The 19,166-nt window shown below is 48.0% G+C and overlaps 2 protein-coding genes across 2 annotated transcripts in view; both read left to right on the top strand.

The window, feature by feature from the left end:
- Nucleotides 1-2,091, top strand: part of IGHMBP2 (immunoglobulin mu DNA binding protein 2) — an 88,549-nt gene extending 86,458 nt beyond the window's left edge. The window contains exon 15 of the mRNA XM_054026056.1: nucleotides 1,530-2,091. Within this exon, the coding sequence (XP_053882031.1) occupies nucleotides 1,530-1,727 (198 nt within the window). The 3' untranslated portion in view covers nucleotides 1,728-2,091. The remainder of the gene's footprint in view (nucleotides 1-1,529) is intronic.
- Nucleotides 2,092-15,866: 13,775 nt separating this feature from the next.
- Nucleotides 15,867-17,867, top strand: LOC128837194 (uncharacterized). Its single transcript, XM_054028162.1, has 2 exons — nucleotides 15,867-16,121; nucleotides 17,116-17,867. The coding sequence occupies exons 1-2, from the start codon at nucleotides 15,950-15,952 to the stop codon at nucleotides 17,589-17,591; spliced, it is 648 nt and encodes a 215-aa protein (XP_053884137.1). The 5' UTR covers nucleotides 15,867-15,949; the 3' UTR covers nucleotides 17,592-17,867.
- The last annotated feature ends 1,299 nt before the right edge of the window (nucleotides 17,868-19,166 follow it).

Genomic DNA, 19,166 nt, shown 5'->3' with positions numbered 1-19,166 from the left:
AGTCTTCATAAAAGGGTCCAGTTTTTTTCCTAATCAAGACCCCAATTCAACAATGACTTAAGAGGATGCCTATCTGTAAACACGTGTAACTCCATTCCTAGTCAGCAAAGCCCTTGTTAAATCCGATTTCGTGTGCTGTTTAAGAATTTTGCTGAATAGAATTGAGATTATTCATAGTTTAGGTACATGCTTAAGTACCTGGCTGAATCAGGGCCAAAGTCATTAACAAAACTCCCACTGATTTCAAATGGTACCAGATAGGGCCCCAAAGGTCCCAAAATTCCTATTAAAATGACTTTGTGGGATTCCGTATTTAATCTCCCTCAGTGATTTTTAGATCATATACATCATCTATGTGAAGATTTTTGTAACTGTCAGCACTGCAAGCTGTCTCTGGGATCTGAAAACCCAACAGTGTTCTTTCTCTCTGGCTACGTAAGCAATGGTAACAAAGACTCCAGAATAAGAATTTAGGTGGCAGTAATGTTTATGTTGCATATGGCAGATCAGAATCCAGTTCTTTATTTCTTAACATATATTATTTATATTATTGTAGTGCCTAGGCATGCCTCAGTCATGGACCATGACTCCACTGAGCTAGGCACTCTTCAAACACCGAATAAAAAGATAGTGCTTGCCCCAAAGAGTTTACCACCTGGCCCTGTAGTGCTAACTAGTAAACATGTTTGTCACGTCAATAAAAGAATCAGGTAATATGACTCTAAGGATCTGTCTACACTGGGAAAATGTCAAACTGGTTTTAAAATAGGTTGAACTAAATTGATTGGGTAAACTGGTAACAGCTTTAGTTTCAGCCTGGTTTTAAATGATTTAAGGTGGCCTGACCCTGTCTTACAGAAGCAGTAATGATCTTAAAAAGACTTGAGTGAATCAGGCTACCTTAAACAGAGTCTTCGCTACACTTCTGTCCAGTTTTGAAACTGGTTTAGCTGACCTGATTTTAAAACCAGTTAGAAAATTTTCCCAGTATTAATAGGCCCAAACACACAGAAGGGGCAGATATTTGAATAAAAGGTGGCTTTTTTTTTTTTCCAAAGTCACTTTTCTGACTTTAAGTGCAATACCTGCTTGATAAGACCTATTTTAGATGCATTCTCTCAATGAAAGAGAAAAGAAATAGCAGACATTAACACTGCAGGTTAGAAAACAGAGCTAATATTTCACCAGATGGTATAAGAGAAGTTTAAAAAATCTGGCGACTCAGATGATGGAACAGTGATCTCCCAAAATGTTTAGACTTTGTGAACGAAATACTTAAACTGTCTAAAGGGATGATTTAATTACTGTGTGTATTCTATCGGGCAAATTATGTTTGTATTTTGTTTCTGAATTAAAAGGGCTATAAATAACTGGTGGACATTTTTATGGACTGTGAAGTATGTTCAAGCTTAGGATTCTGCATGAGGAACTTCAGGCTCTAACAATGCCATTCATTCATAAGGCATCTTATGGGTAACATCTCAGGGCAGTTTCAGGTCTGCCACCAAAATTATTGTTGTCTCCTACAGATTCATGGGTGTGGGGAGAAGGCCAAAACACAAGCTCGGCAGAGAATTAGCAGAGAAGGAATTCTCTACGCTGGGAGTGGTTCAAAAGACAAGTCACTGGATCCAGCAAAAAGAGCTCATCTCCAGAGGCGCCTGGATAAAAAACTTAATGAATTGACCAGCCAGAGAAAGAGCAAAAAGAAAGACAAAGAAAAATGAGGGATTTGCTCTCACTGAAGTCTGAATCCCATTATGTTTCCCTTTGGGGACTGATATTCAAGTTGAACACACAGGGATGTGAAAAGTCAATGGAGATTTTAAATCTATGGCCTTTGTAAACTGGTTCTTACTATGTTGAAGACAGAAAAAGGACCTTTTAGTTTGGAAGTGTGTAAAGCTTAGAGCTGCTTTGTGACTGTATGATGTGCTACAAAATAAAGATCAGTCAAGACCAATCTAAAATGCACTGCTGGTAAGGGTGGGATAGGGGACGAGGGAAGGCGATTTTCTTTGTTTGGTGCATGGTAATGTATACGGAGAGGATGCACAGAATTACAATAAATAATGGTATGAAACACCTTAAGCGGTAAGCTGTCAATGTGACATTTCATTGTGATACTATAATAATTTAAATGTCCAGGGGATATGAAATGAGAACCTCATAACCAATGGGGTGGGAACAACTTAACAGCCTCAGATGATTATGCATTAAGGAAACAACAGAATAAAAATAGTATAACCAATTCAGTTTCTCCAGCCCAGAAATCTCACTTGTGTACTGAAGAGCCATGTTGGGCACTAAGGGTGAAATTCACCTTTGGGCAGAAAATCAGCGCACGGCCAGAACACTTCTCAAGTCTTGTCAACATGGCTTAGTGATGCAAAAAGCTTTGTGCAGGCCTTCTGGGTTGGGGGGATTTTGCCCCCAAAGAGTAAAGATTAGGGGTCAGTTACATCGGAGAAGTCAGAGTTTCTTAATTAAGCTTCAGTAGGAAACACAGGATTTTGTGGCCACCTGGTTTTAAAGGAAATGGAGAATCTCTAAAAACTTGGAGCAAAGAGAATCAGAAACAAATCTGAGACGCACAGTCCAGAAGGAGAGGAGGCAGGAAGCCATAGACCATGCCATGAAGGAGGTATAACATGAAGCCAAGCCAGTGCCAAACTCTCAAACCTTCTCCAGGCAAAGTATGTGTGTAGCCGGAGCAAGGGTTGATCAGACATACCCCGAATCTCTTCAGAAAGTGCCTTAAAAGAATGTTGCGGTTAACCACAAAAAAAGTTAATTTGAAAAAAAGAAGAAGGAAAAACTTTAATTTTCAGAATGTAGGGTTCCACATTAAAATGCAAATAACAGCAGCCAAACATTGGAAATGCTTAGCTAAGGTCACCCAACCGAGCTTCACTCTGGTCCTGTTCTACCACCAGGCTCCTATCTTCCTTCCCTTCAAACTGTCTCTTTACAATGTGCATACTCTATGCATCCGAAGAAGTGAGGTTTTTACTCACGAAAGCTTATGCCCAAATAAATCTGTTAGTCTTTAAGGTGCCACCAGACTCCTTGTTGTTTTTGTAGATACAGACTAACACGGCTACCCCCTGATTCTTTACAATGTGGTCTTTTGGGCTGAAGAATTTTTTGGAAAGGTTTTTGGTTGATAAAATCTCCATGTTCCTAAGGGCTATGAGAAATAGTCTTTCCACCTGAAAAGAGTTCCTGGGTTTCCAGGTTCTCTCCCAGTCGACAGGAAGGCCATTGAGTTTGCTTATACTCCATCAAGTAAAGCAATGTGGCCACCTTACCTAAGCTGCCTCCTGTTTGCTTCAGGGAGGCAGCAGGGGAATCTTCACCCAGGGCTTTATTCAACGAAGTGGTGAGTACCTGCCATCCCCAGTGGAGTCAATAGAACAGAGGTTCTCAAAATGTGGTCTGCAGACCACCACTGGTCCACGAGTTCCATTCAGGTGGTCCGCGGATAGTTCCCTCTAAGGTGCGCGCCTGGGGGCCGCACACAAGAGAATGAAGGGCCACCCACCTAATTCGTGGAGCCGCGCAGGCATGGCTCCACGAATTAGGTGCCTGGACCCTGGAGAAGAAACATATGTAAGATGAGGTGGTGGCCTTGGGGGGGAGGAATAAGGGGTAGGTGGGAGGGGGTAGTGGGGTGAGAAGAGGGGGTGGGGCGAATTTTGGGACGTGCAGGACTGCGGCGGCCAGAGAAAGAGATGACTTTCCCAGCTCCAGGGCTGCGGCTGCTGGAGAGAGATGGCCCCCCTTCCCAGCCTCAGCTCTGTGGGTGCTGTGGCAGGAGAGAAAGGGCACATCCATCGCATTAGAAAGGTAAGACTCCGGATATTAAAATATGAGTTGTGTGCTTTTATTTGTAGAACAAAAAATGTTAATTATTATTAAGGGTTTTTTTTAATATAGTTGTTAGGATATAGATATTCAGGCCTGTCTGCAAAGGCCTATACTTTAAGAATTTAGGTGTATTCTTATCACTAAGCTAGTTATAGAGGTATAAAAGAATCAAAATCACTGTCTGTCTGTGTAAGGACCTTCTCTTATTGTGACAGTCTGAGGCCCTGTTCTTAGGCTAAGGCCTTCGGCTAAGTAGCAGAGGCAGCCACAAGCTAATAAGTGAATGGTCACATCCTCACATTCCAAACTAGTCACATTGAAATAAGGTGCTATTGGGCTGTTAGGAATACAATCCTGTCTTGGTATTCCTATCACCTCCAGAGAAAGGGAAGAGCCTAGAAGATGTAAAAGGAAACTTAGTTTGATAGCATCCTGTCTGGCAAGAATTCACTTATCAATAGCTGGGATGTGAAATCCTCATTTCTGTATTGTTCTATCACTGTAGTCTCCACTCCCTATTGTTTGTCTGTATAATCTCTGGTTCTGTGATTGTTTCTGTCTGCTGTATAATTAATTTTGTTGGGTATAAACCAGTTAAGGTGGTGGGATATAATTGGTTAAATAATCATGTTACAATATGTTAGGATTGGTTAGGTAAATTTCAGTAAAATGATTGGTTAAGGTATAGCTAAGCAGAACTCAAGTTTTACTATATAGTCTGCAGTCAATCAGGAAGTAAGGGGGGAAATGGGAACAGGAAATGGGAGTGGGAGAATTGGAATCATGTTTCACTAAGGGGGCAAGAATGGGAACAGGGACACGGGCAAGGCTCTGGTGTCAGAGCTGGGAAGGGCGACACTGAGGAAGGAAACTGGAATCATGCTTGCTGGAAGTTCACCCCAATAAACATCAAACTGTTTGCACCTTCGGATTTTGAGTATTGTTGTTCTCTGTTCATGCGAGAAGGACCAGGGAAGTGAGAGGGTGAATGAATAAGCCCCCTAACAATAGTGCTTTTATCCAAAGCACTTTACAATAGTTAGCTAATGGTACAAACAACATTTGGAAAGATCATTAAGTGGTCCGCCGAGACCCTCAGCAATTTCCAAGTGGTTAGGGTTACCATATTTTGTGCCTCCAAATGGAGGACACTCCCCGGGGCCCTGGCCCCGCCCCCAGCCCCGCCCACGCCCCCCACCCAACTCCGCCCCCTCCCAAAGTCTCCGCCCCCTCCCCTGCTTCCCGCGAACATTTAATTCACGGGAAGCCTGAAGCAGGTAAGGGGGGCGGGGGGGAGGAGGCGCGGCCCAGGCTGGCCCCCCCGCCGGCTCCCAGCCCCGCAGGTCCGGCTCCCCGGCCCGGCTCCCGGCCCCGTGGGCCCGGCGCACCGACCCCGGACCGGCACCGCGCCCCCGGCTCCCAGCCCGGACCCCGGCCCCGCGCCCAGCCCGGCCCGGCACCATGCCCCCGGCCCCGGACAAAGAGGCCCCGGCCGAGCCTCCCGATTTTCCCGGACATGCCCGGCTTTTGGGGATTTCCCCCCGGACGGGGATTTGAGCCCCCAAAAGCCGGACATGTCCGGGAAAATCCGGACGTATGGTAACCCTACAAGTGGTCCGCGAAAAAGAGTTTGAGAACCACTGCAATAGAAGTTGAGGTTACTCGAGACATGAGAGAATTGGACTCCAGTGGAGAAGCCATTTTTCTATGGAAGTGCACCTCATCTATTCAAATAGGAGGATGCTACTTCAGAGGAAGAAAACCAATTTGGGCACGGGTCACTTTGAATGTGAGGAGGAATATTTCAGGTTAACGGAGACCGATTCCTTAAGCACCAATTTCTGCATAGTGCCTGGGATTTAAATACTATCTATGTACAGAGAGACCCAGCACTTATCCTGTACGCAGCCACTTCAGAGCATTCCTACTGCTCATGAATTCTGACCATGCTGGCTAGGGGGCCCAAAGACGAATTAGGAGGCCATCCATGTTGACTATTCCTTTCCAAAACACTAGTAAACTGTGCAATAATATAAACATTATAATAGTAACCAACTACCCAGCTGCAACCAGAGAGTAGAAACTAATATCCTCTTTGTCCTAATACGGAGTCATCCCTTTTCCCACAGAAATATTGAACCACTTGCTGCCCCCGGGATGTGCCTGCGTAAGCTCTGTGTAAAGCAGCATGAAATTGTAGCCCGTTCTCAGGAACAAAATTCAAAAGCAAACCCACCCGAAGGGCGGCTCTGGTCACAGGGAGGGCAGCACGAACAGAGTCTCGCATCGGAGCTCACTCGTGAGGCTGCTAGAAGATCAGTGATAACTCGGAGGTGGGCTAAGGATTGGAGACCTGAGCCAAGTCTGTATCTCTAAAAATGGCCTGGGCGTCAAGGTTCGATAAAGTGTTCAAACAAGCCTAGCCATTGCCCCCTTTGGGGCCTGGGAGGCCCACTCCGTTTCAGGCATCTGGAAATAGCAAGGCTAATCTAACTTTTCTTTGAAGTTTCCAGCCGGTGTCCTTGTGGCTGGCCTTTGGAAGCCCTGAGATTAACTGCCATGACCAGTTTGCTGCTGTGTACTGGCCTGGCTACTGTAATGGGCATTAGGGACACTCCCAGTCATCACCAGTTGCCAGTGTGGCTTCTGGCTATAAGATGAGATAAGTCAACAGTGTGAGAGGCAGTGTGGTCTAGTGGATGAGGCATGCGGCTGAGAACAAGGGACCAGTTTGCTGGTGTTCTGATCTCGGCTCTGACACTCTGTGAGGCTTTAATCAACCTTTCTGCCTCAAGTGTCTTCATCTGTGAAATGGGGACAGTAACACCCACCTGCCTCACCAGGCCATTGTGATTGCTAATTAGGTAGTGCTGATGAAGCACTACTCTGTTAAGTGCTAGAGTTCACCAGAATGTGCACCGGACCCACCAGCAGGTGAGTCCACTTTCCAGTGAGCCAAACTTTGAGCAAAATTTGCTGCACCACCAGATCTTTCAGGTGAGTTTTCTGCAATCTGACTAATGATCCTTCTGCACTGAAGCCCCCCTTCCTCGTCCCCCCGTGAGAAACATTTGTATTGAAAGATGCCAAAATAGAGCTTAAAGCTGACAATGAGGAGTCCGAGAGGAAATAAAACATCTGGAACTGGATATTATTCAGAGAGAAAGATATTGAAACACAAATGATTTCCCATGTGGCAAGAGTGTCAGATGCACTTGGTGCATGTGATGGACATCAGAATTTCTCCCGACACTTCCACTGAGCCTAGGGAAGGAGCACTGGCAGGTGGACAGATGCCCTTGGAAAGGAGTTTCCCCTTTCAAAAAACAACTGCCTAAATTAAAAGATAAGCTCTAACTTAGTCACAAATTACTAGGCTCAAGGCAGCAACTGCTGGGTGAAAATCTATGGCTGGTGCTCTGCAGTGGGGCAGACTGTGTGGTAATAATGGTCTATTTGGGCCTTGAAATGTATGAATCTCTGCAAATATATAGAGACTCAGAAAAATAGATGACGATGCAAAATTCTATTTGCCTGGGGTGAGCTTTGGTTAAATATTTTACCTGGAGCGTGGCAGCTCTGGAGTGGGCAGCAGAGGGGATCCTCAACTCTCGCTACTATGTTCAGGTCACTGGCTGCTGCCCTTGTTGGCAAGGGCGGAGTTTAAAATGTGACAGTGCCAATTGCACTCAGCACCCTGCTCCCTTCTGTGCCATCCCACTTTCGGGAGGCAAAGAGAAGAGGGCAGCTGAGCGCTGGGATTTGGAGCAGCAGCACAGGCCTTGTCTGTAACAACCTGTGCTGCATTAACAGCCCTCAAATTAGTCCTCTCTGCACCAGTTTGTTCCCGGCAGCCTCTGGGCTGGCACATTGATTTTCCAAATGGTTTGAATTGATCCTGTTTTAGTCTTGGCTGTTTCAAATCATTTGGGGCCAGCCTCTGTAAATCTGGAGTAACTGTGGAGCTGGCCCTCAATCTGGATTTGGTGTTATTGTGTAATAATCCGGAAAATAGTTGCTACAGCAGGGGTCGGCAACCTGCGGCACACATGCCAAAGGTGGCATGCGGGCTGATTTTTAGTGGCACGCTGCCGCCAGCCCCACTCAGCCCGCTGCTGGCCTGGATGGACGGAACCTGGGCCGGCAGCGGGCTGAACAGGGCCGGTGGCCGGGAGCCTGGCTGGCAGGGGCCAGCGGACGGAACCCCAGACCGGCAGCGGACTGAGCGGCTCAGCCCACTGCCGGTCTGGGGTTCCATCTGCCAGCCGCACTGCCAGTCTGACACACGAAATCTTTTACTGGCATGTGAAACCTTACATTAATGAAGACTTGGCACCCCACTTCTCAAAGGTTGCCGACCCCTGTGTTACAGCAATAGAATCATTCTTGTTCCTGTGTCCCAAGGAGGGAAATGTTTTCTCACAATTACGCAGGGCAGAGCGAGCAGCCAGACTTGCTACGTGTCGCCTGCACTGCCGGTGGGACTCGTTTATACAGACTCCCATAAAAAATATATAGGATGTTTGTTGGCGCTGTTGTTCTTATGCAAGGCGTGCTAATTGAAGCTGGAGGCTGCCTTCCAGTCCACTGCCTCAAGTTTGTGGCTTGTGCTAACCTCAGAAAATTACTGGAGAACAAGCTGCAGGAAGGGTGCAGCGGTGCGTGGCCTGCCAGTGCGTCTAGAATTGGGGAGAAGAACTCAAAGCCTTTGGCTGCAGGAACAGAGGCCTCCTACCAATGAATTAATTCAATGGGTGGCTCCAGCGGTTGGGATCTGATGTGCGCATCAGCAGGGCTGGCACATTCCATCTTGCAGAGAGGGGTGAGACACATGCTGCAGGTGCATGTCGGGATGAGAATTCTACTCCACTGTTGCTCTCTCCGGGGTTCTTTGGTTTGTCATCGTCGTGCGAGTTGACACCTCATCTTAGAATGACCCTTTCAGAGCACAACGCAATTGTGTGCAATAGTTTTCTCACAATAGCCACACTGAAGAGAATGGCTCAGCATCATTGCACTGCTGAGAGTCACTCATACAATGATAATTAATTATTATTATTTGTATTATGGTAGCACCTAGAGGCCCAATTGAGATCAGGGCACCATACAAACACACAGGAGGAGACAAATCCTGCCCTGATGCTTACAGTCTCAAATCCATGCCGTATGCATGGAGAATAGCCTTTCAGACCACGTGCTCAATGTAAAGTCATCGGCGCTCTGATCGAACAGGGATGGGGCATTCTCATTTCCTAGATAGATTGGAGGGATTTGTTTCTTTGGCTGGCAGAAAGTTTGGATGTTGTGGTGGATAAATTGTTAAGCAAAGGGACCTCTGCATTACACATGTGGTTGTTAAAGCAAGGGGAGGCCACTGACCCCAGACCTCAGTTGCAGGTTGCGTAAGTGGCCATATTTAATAAAGGAAAACAAGCAAGCAAGCGTCTTTGGGGCTAAAAGGAAGCCCACCAAGCACCATCACTGGCGGTTGCTTGGCCCTGCATGTCCCAGATATTAACATAATTTAAGTGAGCCGTTTCTCTGTAATACCATGCAAGCGACCCACATTCATTTCCTGCTCCACAGCTCTCCCTCATAGAGGCTAGAGAGGGTACATGTTTTGGCCCAGTGGCTTCACAGTTAGTGCTTTGTTCTGCCATGGGGGACTGATCATTTGATTCCTTGTTTCCTAGTTAGGAGTGCTGCCTGAATTGTGGATAATAGATGAGCTGTGCGTTCAGTCAGTGGCCTGCAAAACAGCGAACTCCAGGCTTGGCCTGATCATGACAGAGGGGCAGCCGGGTCAAATTTGAATGAGTGAGGTTGCGACCTGGAGCGTGGGCTCGCAATGCCACTCAAATGTGGCCTGGCCACTCCTCTGTCAAGCCAGCAAGACCATTACACCAGCCAACTACAGTCCGAAGCCAAGGGGGGAGGCGCCTGGGCTTCCTTCATTGTGCCCTTCATGAGTTCATGGCCCTTTTGTTTAAGAAGTGCAGGAGCACACTCCCCTATTTAAAAAGTGAGGGGAGGGTCAATGGCCCTTTGCTCCCCACCCCCATCTCCAGTGCCCACATGTTCAGTGCTTCCATTTAGTGAGTCTGGCTTGTTCGAACTCTGCATTCTATTTCTTGACTATCCGCAGTCCAAGCAAAGCCAATCACTTCCTATCTTTCAGAGATCACTTTTTGTCCCATCTATACGTTATGCCTGGTGGTACTAAGTGGTTAGGCTGCAGGGAAGGGTGTGTTACATAGAAGAGTCCAGATACCTCACTCCATTACTGGATTAGAGCCAAACGTCTTTCCAACCACACAATTAGCAACAAAAACGTAAAGATTTTTGTGCCCTTGCACATTCCCCGTGTGGCCTTGGAATGAATGAGTGGCACCCACAAATAAAGAAAAGGAGAAGTGGGAGCATGAATAGCTCAGGGACTTAGTAATGGGCTACAGAGCTAGAAGGTGGGATTAAGGCACTAGCTTCTGGAGTCACATGCTGAGATCAGAATCTCTTCTTTCCTTGAAAACTTATTCCTCAGCCTCATGGATGCAAAGAACAGCTTGAAACCATTAACCAAGTGTAACTGATGCCTGCCGGAGTCTACAGCCAGCCTGGAACAATAGCTCCAAGAGATGTGATCTACCCCATTCATCTGAACGCTGAAACCTGCTACCACACTGAAGAAGGGCATGGCCATGACAGGGAGGGGCCATGTTGGTTGTGGCTAGGGCACCAGATGGCCTTAATTCATCCTTGTGGAGCCAGGCTAGATGAGAAGTGAGCAGTAGTGCCAGCCCCGAATGTTTAAAAACCATGCAACAGGCCCCCCAAAATCATGAGATGGAAAGAGTAATAAATAATGTTAGGCTCTTTATCTTTAGCTAATATAGCGAACAAGGATGGCTCTGGCTTATATGTGCCAGTCACTTCATCATCTTGAGACCTCATCTGTGAGCCGACTGGGATAGGGCTGCTCATATAGAGTTCTACTGGGAACTGGCAAGTGAAGATGACGAATCTCTTGCCTCTACCTGCAGAAAGACTCACATACAGCACCTGTGCTGCCCATTTCCTTGGGTTAGCCCCAGCCATACATGTCACTTAGGACTGGCTGAGAAACGGGAGCTTCCAATGTGCTGCTCAGTAAATTGCACCATTCTTCCTAGCCCCTAACTGCCTCTGATCTGCAATACAGAGAACAAGCTGCTATGTAGGAGCTCATTAGACCCAAACTAGTCCGTGCAGCCTGGATCTCTTCTGTGTTTCAGAGAGACAGACACTCTCTCCCATCCACGAAGGAGACTTTTCTCTCTTTATATTCTCTACTGTAATCCTTTTGCAACCATTCTCCTCGACTGGAGGCCAGAACTAACCTGAGAGAGTCCCATGCAGAGATGTGGCCTCCCTGGTCTCAGTGACGCACTTCAGTCTGCGAGGGCTTCACCCACAAACTGGCTGGAGGCTTGTGTGTGTTCCTGGCAAGAGGTGTCTTGGATTGTGCCAATGCTTTGGGGCATCCAAACGGGCTAAGGGTCTGTTTCACCAAGGAGCACCGGGACCCCCATTCCCTGGTTCTCTGACCTATGTTCCTTTCATCAGTGAATGAAGAGGCTGTTGCCCCTCCCTGTGCTGCTGAATTGCATCATAATTAATGCTGCGATGAGAGATGGGTGAATAGAGGTGGGACCGAAGAGCATCCTGACTGTGTTCTGGTTTTACCCTGGCATCCAGGGTCTCTGTGTAACCTGCAGAGTTAACACAGGTGAGGATGCAGCACATGGTTTTTGGCCCAACCGGTAAGGTGGTGACAGATGACCCAATGGACCATGGATGACAAGTAAACTTGTCCTAGATGCTAGAGTCTGCTGCTCTGGGATTCAGAAGATGTTTAAGGACATGAACAATGTATGGGTAGAGTTTGGCTTGTATGAGCTCACTCTTGCACCTGTTTCTCCACCACCTTGGGCACCATGGGTCGCCATTTACCCCGGGCAATGTGATGTAAAATTCTACCATTCTGGTTTGGTAACGTTTCCCACCCACTTTGCACAGGTACGCGTGGCTACAGGCAGCAGAGAATCAAGCCCATTGTCTCTAGGCCTGAAAATCATGGGCCAGATTCTCAGCTGGTCTAAAGTGGCACAGCCCCATTGAAATCAATGATGCTACAGCAATTTACACCAGCGGAGGTTCTGGCCCAATTAAGGTAAAGCTTAGATAGCAAACACTGACATTGCAGGTTTCAGAGTAGCAGCCGTGTTAATCTGTATCCGCAAAAAGAACAGGAGTACTTGTGGCACCTTAAAGACAAACAAATTTATTAGAGCATCCGAAGAAGTGGGCTGTAGCCCACGAAAGCTTATGCGCTAATAAATTTGTTAGTCTCTAAGGTGTCACAAGTACTTCTGTTCTTTTTACTGACATTGCAGTGCCATGTTAGGGCAGATGGTCCTAGTAGAGCAGGAGTAACTGGGCTTGTGATATACAGGAGGTCACACTAGATGATCTGATAGTCACTTTTGGCCTTAAACTCTCTGAATCCTCAGGGGACGCTTTTCCAATGCCCTGCTGGTTGTCCAGGTAGGGGTTAAAGATCCCATAACACTTTAGGGGATATTCCCAATGTTCAGGCCAACATTCCTGCTCTCTTTATATCAGGCCTTATATCCAAGGCTCTGTCTGAGGTTGTGCTGAGCACACGCTGGCTTCTCTTTGCCTCCTGCCCTGCTAACAGTCTATTACAGGGGTCGGCAACCTTTCAGAAGTGCTGGGCCAAGTCTTCATTTATTCATTCTAATTTAAGGTTTCGTGTGCCAGTAATACATTTTAACGTTTTTAGAAGATCTCTTTCTCTAAGTCTATAATATATAACTAAACTGTTGTATGTAAAGTAAATAAGGTTTTTTAAATGTTTAAGAAGCTTCATTTAAAATTAAATTGCAGAGCTCCCCCAGACCGGTGGCCAGGACCCGGGCAGTGTGAGTGCCATTGAAAATCAGCTCGCGTGCCGCCTTTGGCACGCATGCCAGAGGTTGCCTACCCCTGGTCTATTACTTAGTAAAGCGCTCTGAAATACTTCAAGAGTGAAGGATGCGATATCATCAGCCCTGTTCCATTCTCTGAGTACAAAAGCTCAGAAGCGAGCCGTGAGACTACAATGCTACACAGTAAATCCAAGGAGAACATTAATTGCTTCCACACAGTTACTCTGTAAAGATAAAATATGCCAGCACCAGGAAATGGACAGACTTGCAGCGAAGTGGCTAAGGTTTCCTCTGGGCCTCCTGCCCAGCAGCCAGTTGGTCTTAATTCTGTCATTTACATTTTCCTAACAAATAGACAGAGAAGGCAGATCTGAAAAAGTCACCAGCTGCCACACTAAAATATGTCAACTCTCTACACTCACTGCCTAGGCAGAGAGAGTCCTTTCAGATTCCTGCTTCTGAGCGAAGGACCTCTATCCTTCCGAATCTGCAGCCAGTTCTTCTCTCTCTTTCCATGCATGGTGGCACCCATCGTGCCATGGTGTCCTCTCCATTAAAGGAATTGTGGGGTCAGCAACAACTGGAAGCCACCATGGAGATAGAGGATTCAGTACTGCAAACAGTGGAAGCTGTTTTCTCAGCCTGGAATAGTCCCTGATTTTCACTGTATTGGCAGTAAGCAAATACTTCCATTTTAGTTTCTCTGGGGTGTTTACCCATCTTTTCATAAAAGCGTCGGGTAAAATTTTCAAAGCACCTAAGTCCCATTTTCAGAAGTGGCAGGCACTTAGGAGCCTAAATCCCATTGGATTTAGGCTCCTAAATGCTGAAGTCATTTTTGAAATGGGATTGGGGCACCCAAGTCACATAGGTGCTTTTGAAAACCTTACCACTGGTGTCTCCTCCTTGGTCTGTACTGCACTAAAAGGCATAGAATCCAGCTCCCTCCCTCTTAGCCCTGGTCTACACTACGAGTTTAGGTCGAATTTAGCAGAGTTAGAATGATTTAACCCTGCACCCATCCACACGGCGAAGCCATTTTTGTAGCCTTAAAGGGCTCTTAAAATCGATTTCTGTACTCCTCCCTGACGAGGGGATTAGCGTTGAAATCGACATCACCAGGTCGAATTTGGGGTAGTATGGATGCAATTCAACGGTATTGGCCTCCAGGAGCTATCCCAGAGTGCTCCATGGTGACCGCTCTGGACAGCACTTTGAACTCAGATGCACTAGCCAGGTACACAGGAAAAGCCCCGGGAACTTTTGAATTTCATTTCCTGATTGGCCAGCGTGGCGAACTCAGCAGCACAGGTGACCATGCAGTCCCCCCAGAATGTTTCTACGCTCACCCTATCATCTCCGTCCCTGAGGTTACTGCAGATTAGAAGGCAAAAAAAACGCACTCGTGATGACATGTTTTCTGAGCTCATGCAGTCCTCCCGCACTGATAGGGCACAGCATAATGCATGGAGGCATTCAGTGGCAGAGGCCAGGAAAGAATTGCTGTGTTTGCTTAATGGCAAAAGTATCATGCCTCGCTAGGGATCCTGCCCAAGCCAGATCGCTGTGTCACATGCACTCCGCGCTGTGTCAGCCTTGGGCGGGGGCATGACTGCTTTGTGAGCAGGAAGGCCATAGATGTAGACATTGCATTAGGTAGTTTCTGTAGCTAGAGAAAACATTCCTGTGCATTCGGCAAAGTCTGTGGCAAAAAAAGAGAAGCCCCATAGTGTAGTGGTTATCACGTTCACCTAACACGTGAAATGTCCCCGGTTTGAAACCGGGCGGAAACAGGTCACTGTTCCTTTTTCCGACTCCTGTCCTGCATTTTTAGTCTTAGAACAGACCACGCTGTGAAATTTTACTTTGAATTATATCAATTATGAGTTAAATAATATGGACGTTCTCTCTAAGTTATAGTTCCGGGTTCCTTACCCTTTCAGCTGCTCTGATAAATTAACATTTTTGTTAGGGGTGGGGGGAAATTTTCATGAAGCCTTTTATAGGGACTAAATGCTATCTAGGACTCTGAAATAATCTTAACGTGGCCCAATCCTTCGTTCTGGATTTGTCATTCCACAAGTTGAACTGCTCCTTACTACTGTCCAGGCTTCATGAGCCATGGGAGCAAGGGGCAGACTGGGGTAGGTGCGACTGCATGGTGCTGCCGGCTGGGGGAGCAGCCTGAGACAGAAGCCTCAGCTCGCATGCTATTCTAGGCAGGACTGAATCTCCATGAGATGAAACTTAAAGAAGAGAATGACCTGGAGTCACTCCCATTCAGTTCTCTAAGGCCTGGTCTACACTAGGCGTTTATGTCGAAGTTAGCGCCATTACATCGAATTAACCCTGCACCCGTCCACACTGCGATGCTATTTAGTTCGACATAGAGGTCTCTTTAATTCGACTTCTGTACTCCTCCCCGACGAGGGGAGTAGCGCTAAATTCGACATGGCCATGTCGAATTAGGCTAGGTGTGGATGGAAATCGACGCTAATAGCTCCGGGAGCTATCCCACAGTGCACCACTCTGTTGACGCTCTGGACAGCAGTACGAGCTCGGATGCTCTGACCAGCCACACAGGAAAAGCCCCGGGAAAATTTGAATTTGAATTCCTTTTCCTGTCTGGCCAGTTGAATCTCATTTCCTGTCTGGACATCGTGGCGATCACAGCAGCACTGGCAACGATGCAGAGCTCTCCAGCAGTGATGGCCGTGCAGTCTGTGAATAGAAAGAGGGCCCCAGCATGGACTGATCGGGAAGTCTTGGATCTCATCGCTGTGTGGGGCGATGAGTCCGTGCTTTCTGAGCTGCGCTCCAAGAAACGGAATGCAAAGATCTATGAGAAGATCTCAAAAGACATGTCAGAGAGAGGATACAGCCGGGATGCAACGCAGTGCCGCGTGAAAATCAAGGAGCTGAGACAAGGCTACCAGAAGACCAAAGAGGCAAACGGACGCTCCGGATCCCATCCCCAGACATCCCGTTTCTACGAGGCACTGCATTCCATCCTCGGTGCGGCCGCCACCACTACCCCACCACTGACCGTGGACTCTGAGGATGGGATATTGTCCACGGCCAGTTCCTCGGACATGTTAGCGGACGGGGAAGATGAGGAAGGAGATGAGGAGGGCGAGGCAGTCGGCAGCGCTCACAACGCTGATTTCCCCGACAGCCAGGATCTCTTCATCACCCTTACAGAGATCCCCTACGAAGCGTCCCCAGCCGTTACCCCGGACACAGAATCTGGGGAAGGATCAGCCAGTAAGTGTTGTAAACATCTAAACATTTATTTTTAACAGAACAGGAATATTAACAATTAAAAGAATGGGTTCTTCATGATTACTTTGCCCTAGGCACTTAACGGTTCAGTCATGGGCAGTGCAAGTTTTGAAAAAAAATCTAGCAATGTCCGGTTTTCCGTGATTGTCCTGCCCAAGCCGCTCTACTGTTTAGTCCCTGCTACTGCAGCTAGAGTAAAATGCGGTCTATATGTGCAGGGATAGAGCAGTAATCCTCCCGGGACATCTCGATGAAGCTCTCCTGGAGGTAATTGGAAAGCCGTTGCATGAGGTTCCTGGGGAGAGCAGCCTTATTGGGTCCTCCGAAGTACGACACGTTGCCACGCCACGAGACTATCAAGTACTCGGGAATCATTGCTCTGCACAGCAGGGCGGCATACGGCCCTGGTCTTTGGAGGCTTTCCCGGAGCATTCTCTCTCTCTCGCTGTCAGAGATCCTCATCAGGGTGATGTCGCCCATGGTGACCTGCTTTGAATTAGGTAGGGGAATGTTAGTGTTGGGACTGCTTGCTCGTTCCTTTACAGAACTGTAACCGCTGGTTTGCAGCCACGCGGTGGAGGCGGGAGAGGGGCTGCCGAAAGGGATCGTTCCTGGGGACAGCCGCGAGGGGGTGGGACAGGGGCAGAGTTCCCGCTTGCCGGATTGCTGGCAGCAGGGACTGACATTGCTTTAAATGTGAAATGAGGCCAGTGGTAATATAAAAGTTTTAAACTGCCACAAGTCTACGGCTTACCATGTCTGCCTGCAACAGAAATTCCGTTGTGCTGCCCCGCTTCTCAAATGTGCTGTGCAAGACCCCAGGCACTGAATGCGAAGGCCGAGAATTCGACCTTGTGCTGAGTGCGCATGTGATAGGTGCTGTGCATGGTCTTGTTCACAGAGAAAGACTATGTTCTTTGTTCACAACTACATTTATCTTTCTGAGGAATTCACTCCCTTTTTCCCATTCCCACAGCCACATCTGCGACTGTCTCACAACCTAGCCTGGCATCACACTCCCAGAGGCTAGCGAAGATTAGGCATAGGAAGAAGAGGACACGGGAGGACATGTTCTCTGAACTTATGGCCTGTTCCCAAGCCCAGGCAGCACAGCAGACCCAGTGGCGGGAGAAATTGACCCAAATGCAGCAAGCAAACATGGATCGGGAGGAGAGGTGGCGGCAGGAAGACCAGCAGGCGACTCAAACGCTGCTTGGACTACTGAGGGAGCAAACAGACACGCTCCGGCGCCTTGTGGATGTTCTGCAGGAACGGAGGCAGGAGGACAGAGCCCCGCTGCAGTCCATCTCTAACCGCCCTCCCCCGCCACCAAGTCCCATACCCACCTCACCCAAAGTGCAAAGAAGGAGAGGCGGCAGAGTCCCTGCTAACTCTCACTCCACCCCTGCAGAGAGCTCTAGTAGCAGAAGGCTCTCATTCCCCAAAACTTGAAAAGTTCTTTCCTTCCCGCCTGACACAAGCCCCCGTCCAAGTTTCACCTCCCAGTTCCATGTGTAGTTGATAATAAAAAATACGTTCATGTTAAGTACTGTTTCAATGATGTTCTTTTGGAGGAGGAGGGGAAAGGGGGTTGGTAATTGGACAGGACAGTCGCCTTTGGCAGGGTACATAGGCGGGGGCAGGCACAGCAGCAGGGCACATACACAGTGCAGTGATGCAGTGACTAGTTACCCTGGTTAGTCTGGGAGGTTGTTTTCATGTTATGTGGTGGGGGGTGGGTTGCTCTGTGACTTTGTGGCGGGGGAGGGCAGTTACAGATCTTAAGCGGTGGTCCTTATGCAGGATCACAGAGCCACGCAGCAGGGGATCTGTAACCATCCTCCCCCTGCCACAAAGTCACATAGCCCCCCCATACACACAGTCCCGATCAGGAGGGGTGACAGGCTCCGTTGAAACAACCATCCCACCGCAGCGGAGCCCGTCAATCCTTGAATTTAGAAGCTTCATTCGCGTCACTACACTACACCCGCTCCGCACCACAGTCTGCGTCCCAGTTTTAAAAAATTCCCGCGAAAACAGTATTAAAGAAAACGGTGTGCATTAACAAAGTAGAACTATTTTTATTTCGAAACGTGTGTTGGAAGGGGGTGAGAAGGGGGTATGTAACTGGGTAGGATAGTCAACATTAACTGGGTAAAGAAACGGGGGCAGGTACAGCTTCTCTGTACACAAACTTAAAAGTCACAGGTTACCCTGCTCACTCAGGAACTTTGCTTTCAAAGCCTCCCGGATGCACAGCGCTTCCCGCTGTTCTCTTCTAATCGCCCGGCTGTCTGGCTGTGCGTAATCAGAAGCCAGGCTATTTGCCTCGACCTCCCACCCCGCCATAAAGGTCTCCCCCTTGCTCTCACAGAGATTGTGGAGCACACAGCAAGCTGCTATAACAATGGGGATATTGGTTTCGCTGAGATCACAGCGAGTCAGTAAGCTTCTCCATCTCCCCTTGAGACGGCCAAAAGCACACTCCACCACCATTCTGCACTTGCTCAGCCGGTAGTTGAAGAGTTCTTTTTCAGTGTCCAGGGCGCCAGTATAGGGCTTCATGAGCCAGGGCATTAGCGGGTAGGCTGGGTCCCCGAGGATGACTATAGGCATTCTCCACATCCCCAACAGTTATTTTGTGGTCCGGGAAGTAAATACCTTGTTGCAGCCGTCTAAACAGACCAGAGTTCCTGAAAACACGAGCGTCATGAACCTTGCCCGGCCATCCCACGTAGATGTTGGTAAAACGTCCCCTGTGGTCCACCAGTGCTTGCAGCACCATGGAAAAATAGCCCTTTCGGTTAATGTACTGGGTGGCCTGGTGGTCCGGTGCCAGGATAGGGATGTGAGTTCCATCTATGGCCCCACTGCAGTTTGGGAATCCCATCGCTGCGAAGCCATCTATGATCGCCTCCACGTTTCCCAGGGTCACTACCTTTGGCAGCAGTACATCAACGATTGCCTTGGCTACTTGCATCACAACAACCCCCACGGTAGATTTGCCCACCCCAAACTGGTTCGCGA

Source organism: Malaclemys terrapin, chromosome 4 (genome assembly GCF_027887155.1).
Source record: "Malaclemys terrapin pileata isolate rMalTer1 chromosome 4, rMalTer1.hap1, whole genome shotgun sequence".
In the NCBI taxonomy this organism is placed as follows: Eukaryota; Metazoa; Chordata; order Testudines; family Emydidae; genus Malaclemys; species Malaclemys terrapin.
The sequence above is the reverse complement of the archived record's forward strand: the minus strand, read 5'-3'. Positions and strand labels throughout refer to the sequence as shown.

Excerpts from the sequence above, each read along its gene's own strand:
- LOC128837194 (XM_054028162.1), top strand. The coding sequence starts at position 15,950 with ATGTTAGCGGACGGGGAAGATGAGGAAGGAGATGAGGAGGGCGAGGCA. Across the intron at positions 16,122-17,115 it reads ATCTGGGGAAGGATCAGCCA|CCACATCTGCGACTGTCTCA; the intron begins GTAAGTGTTGTA and ends CCATTCCCACAG.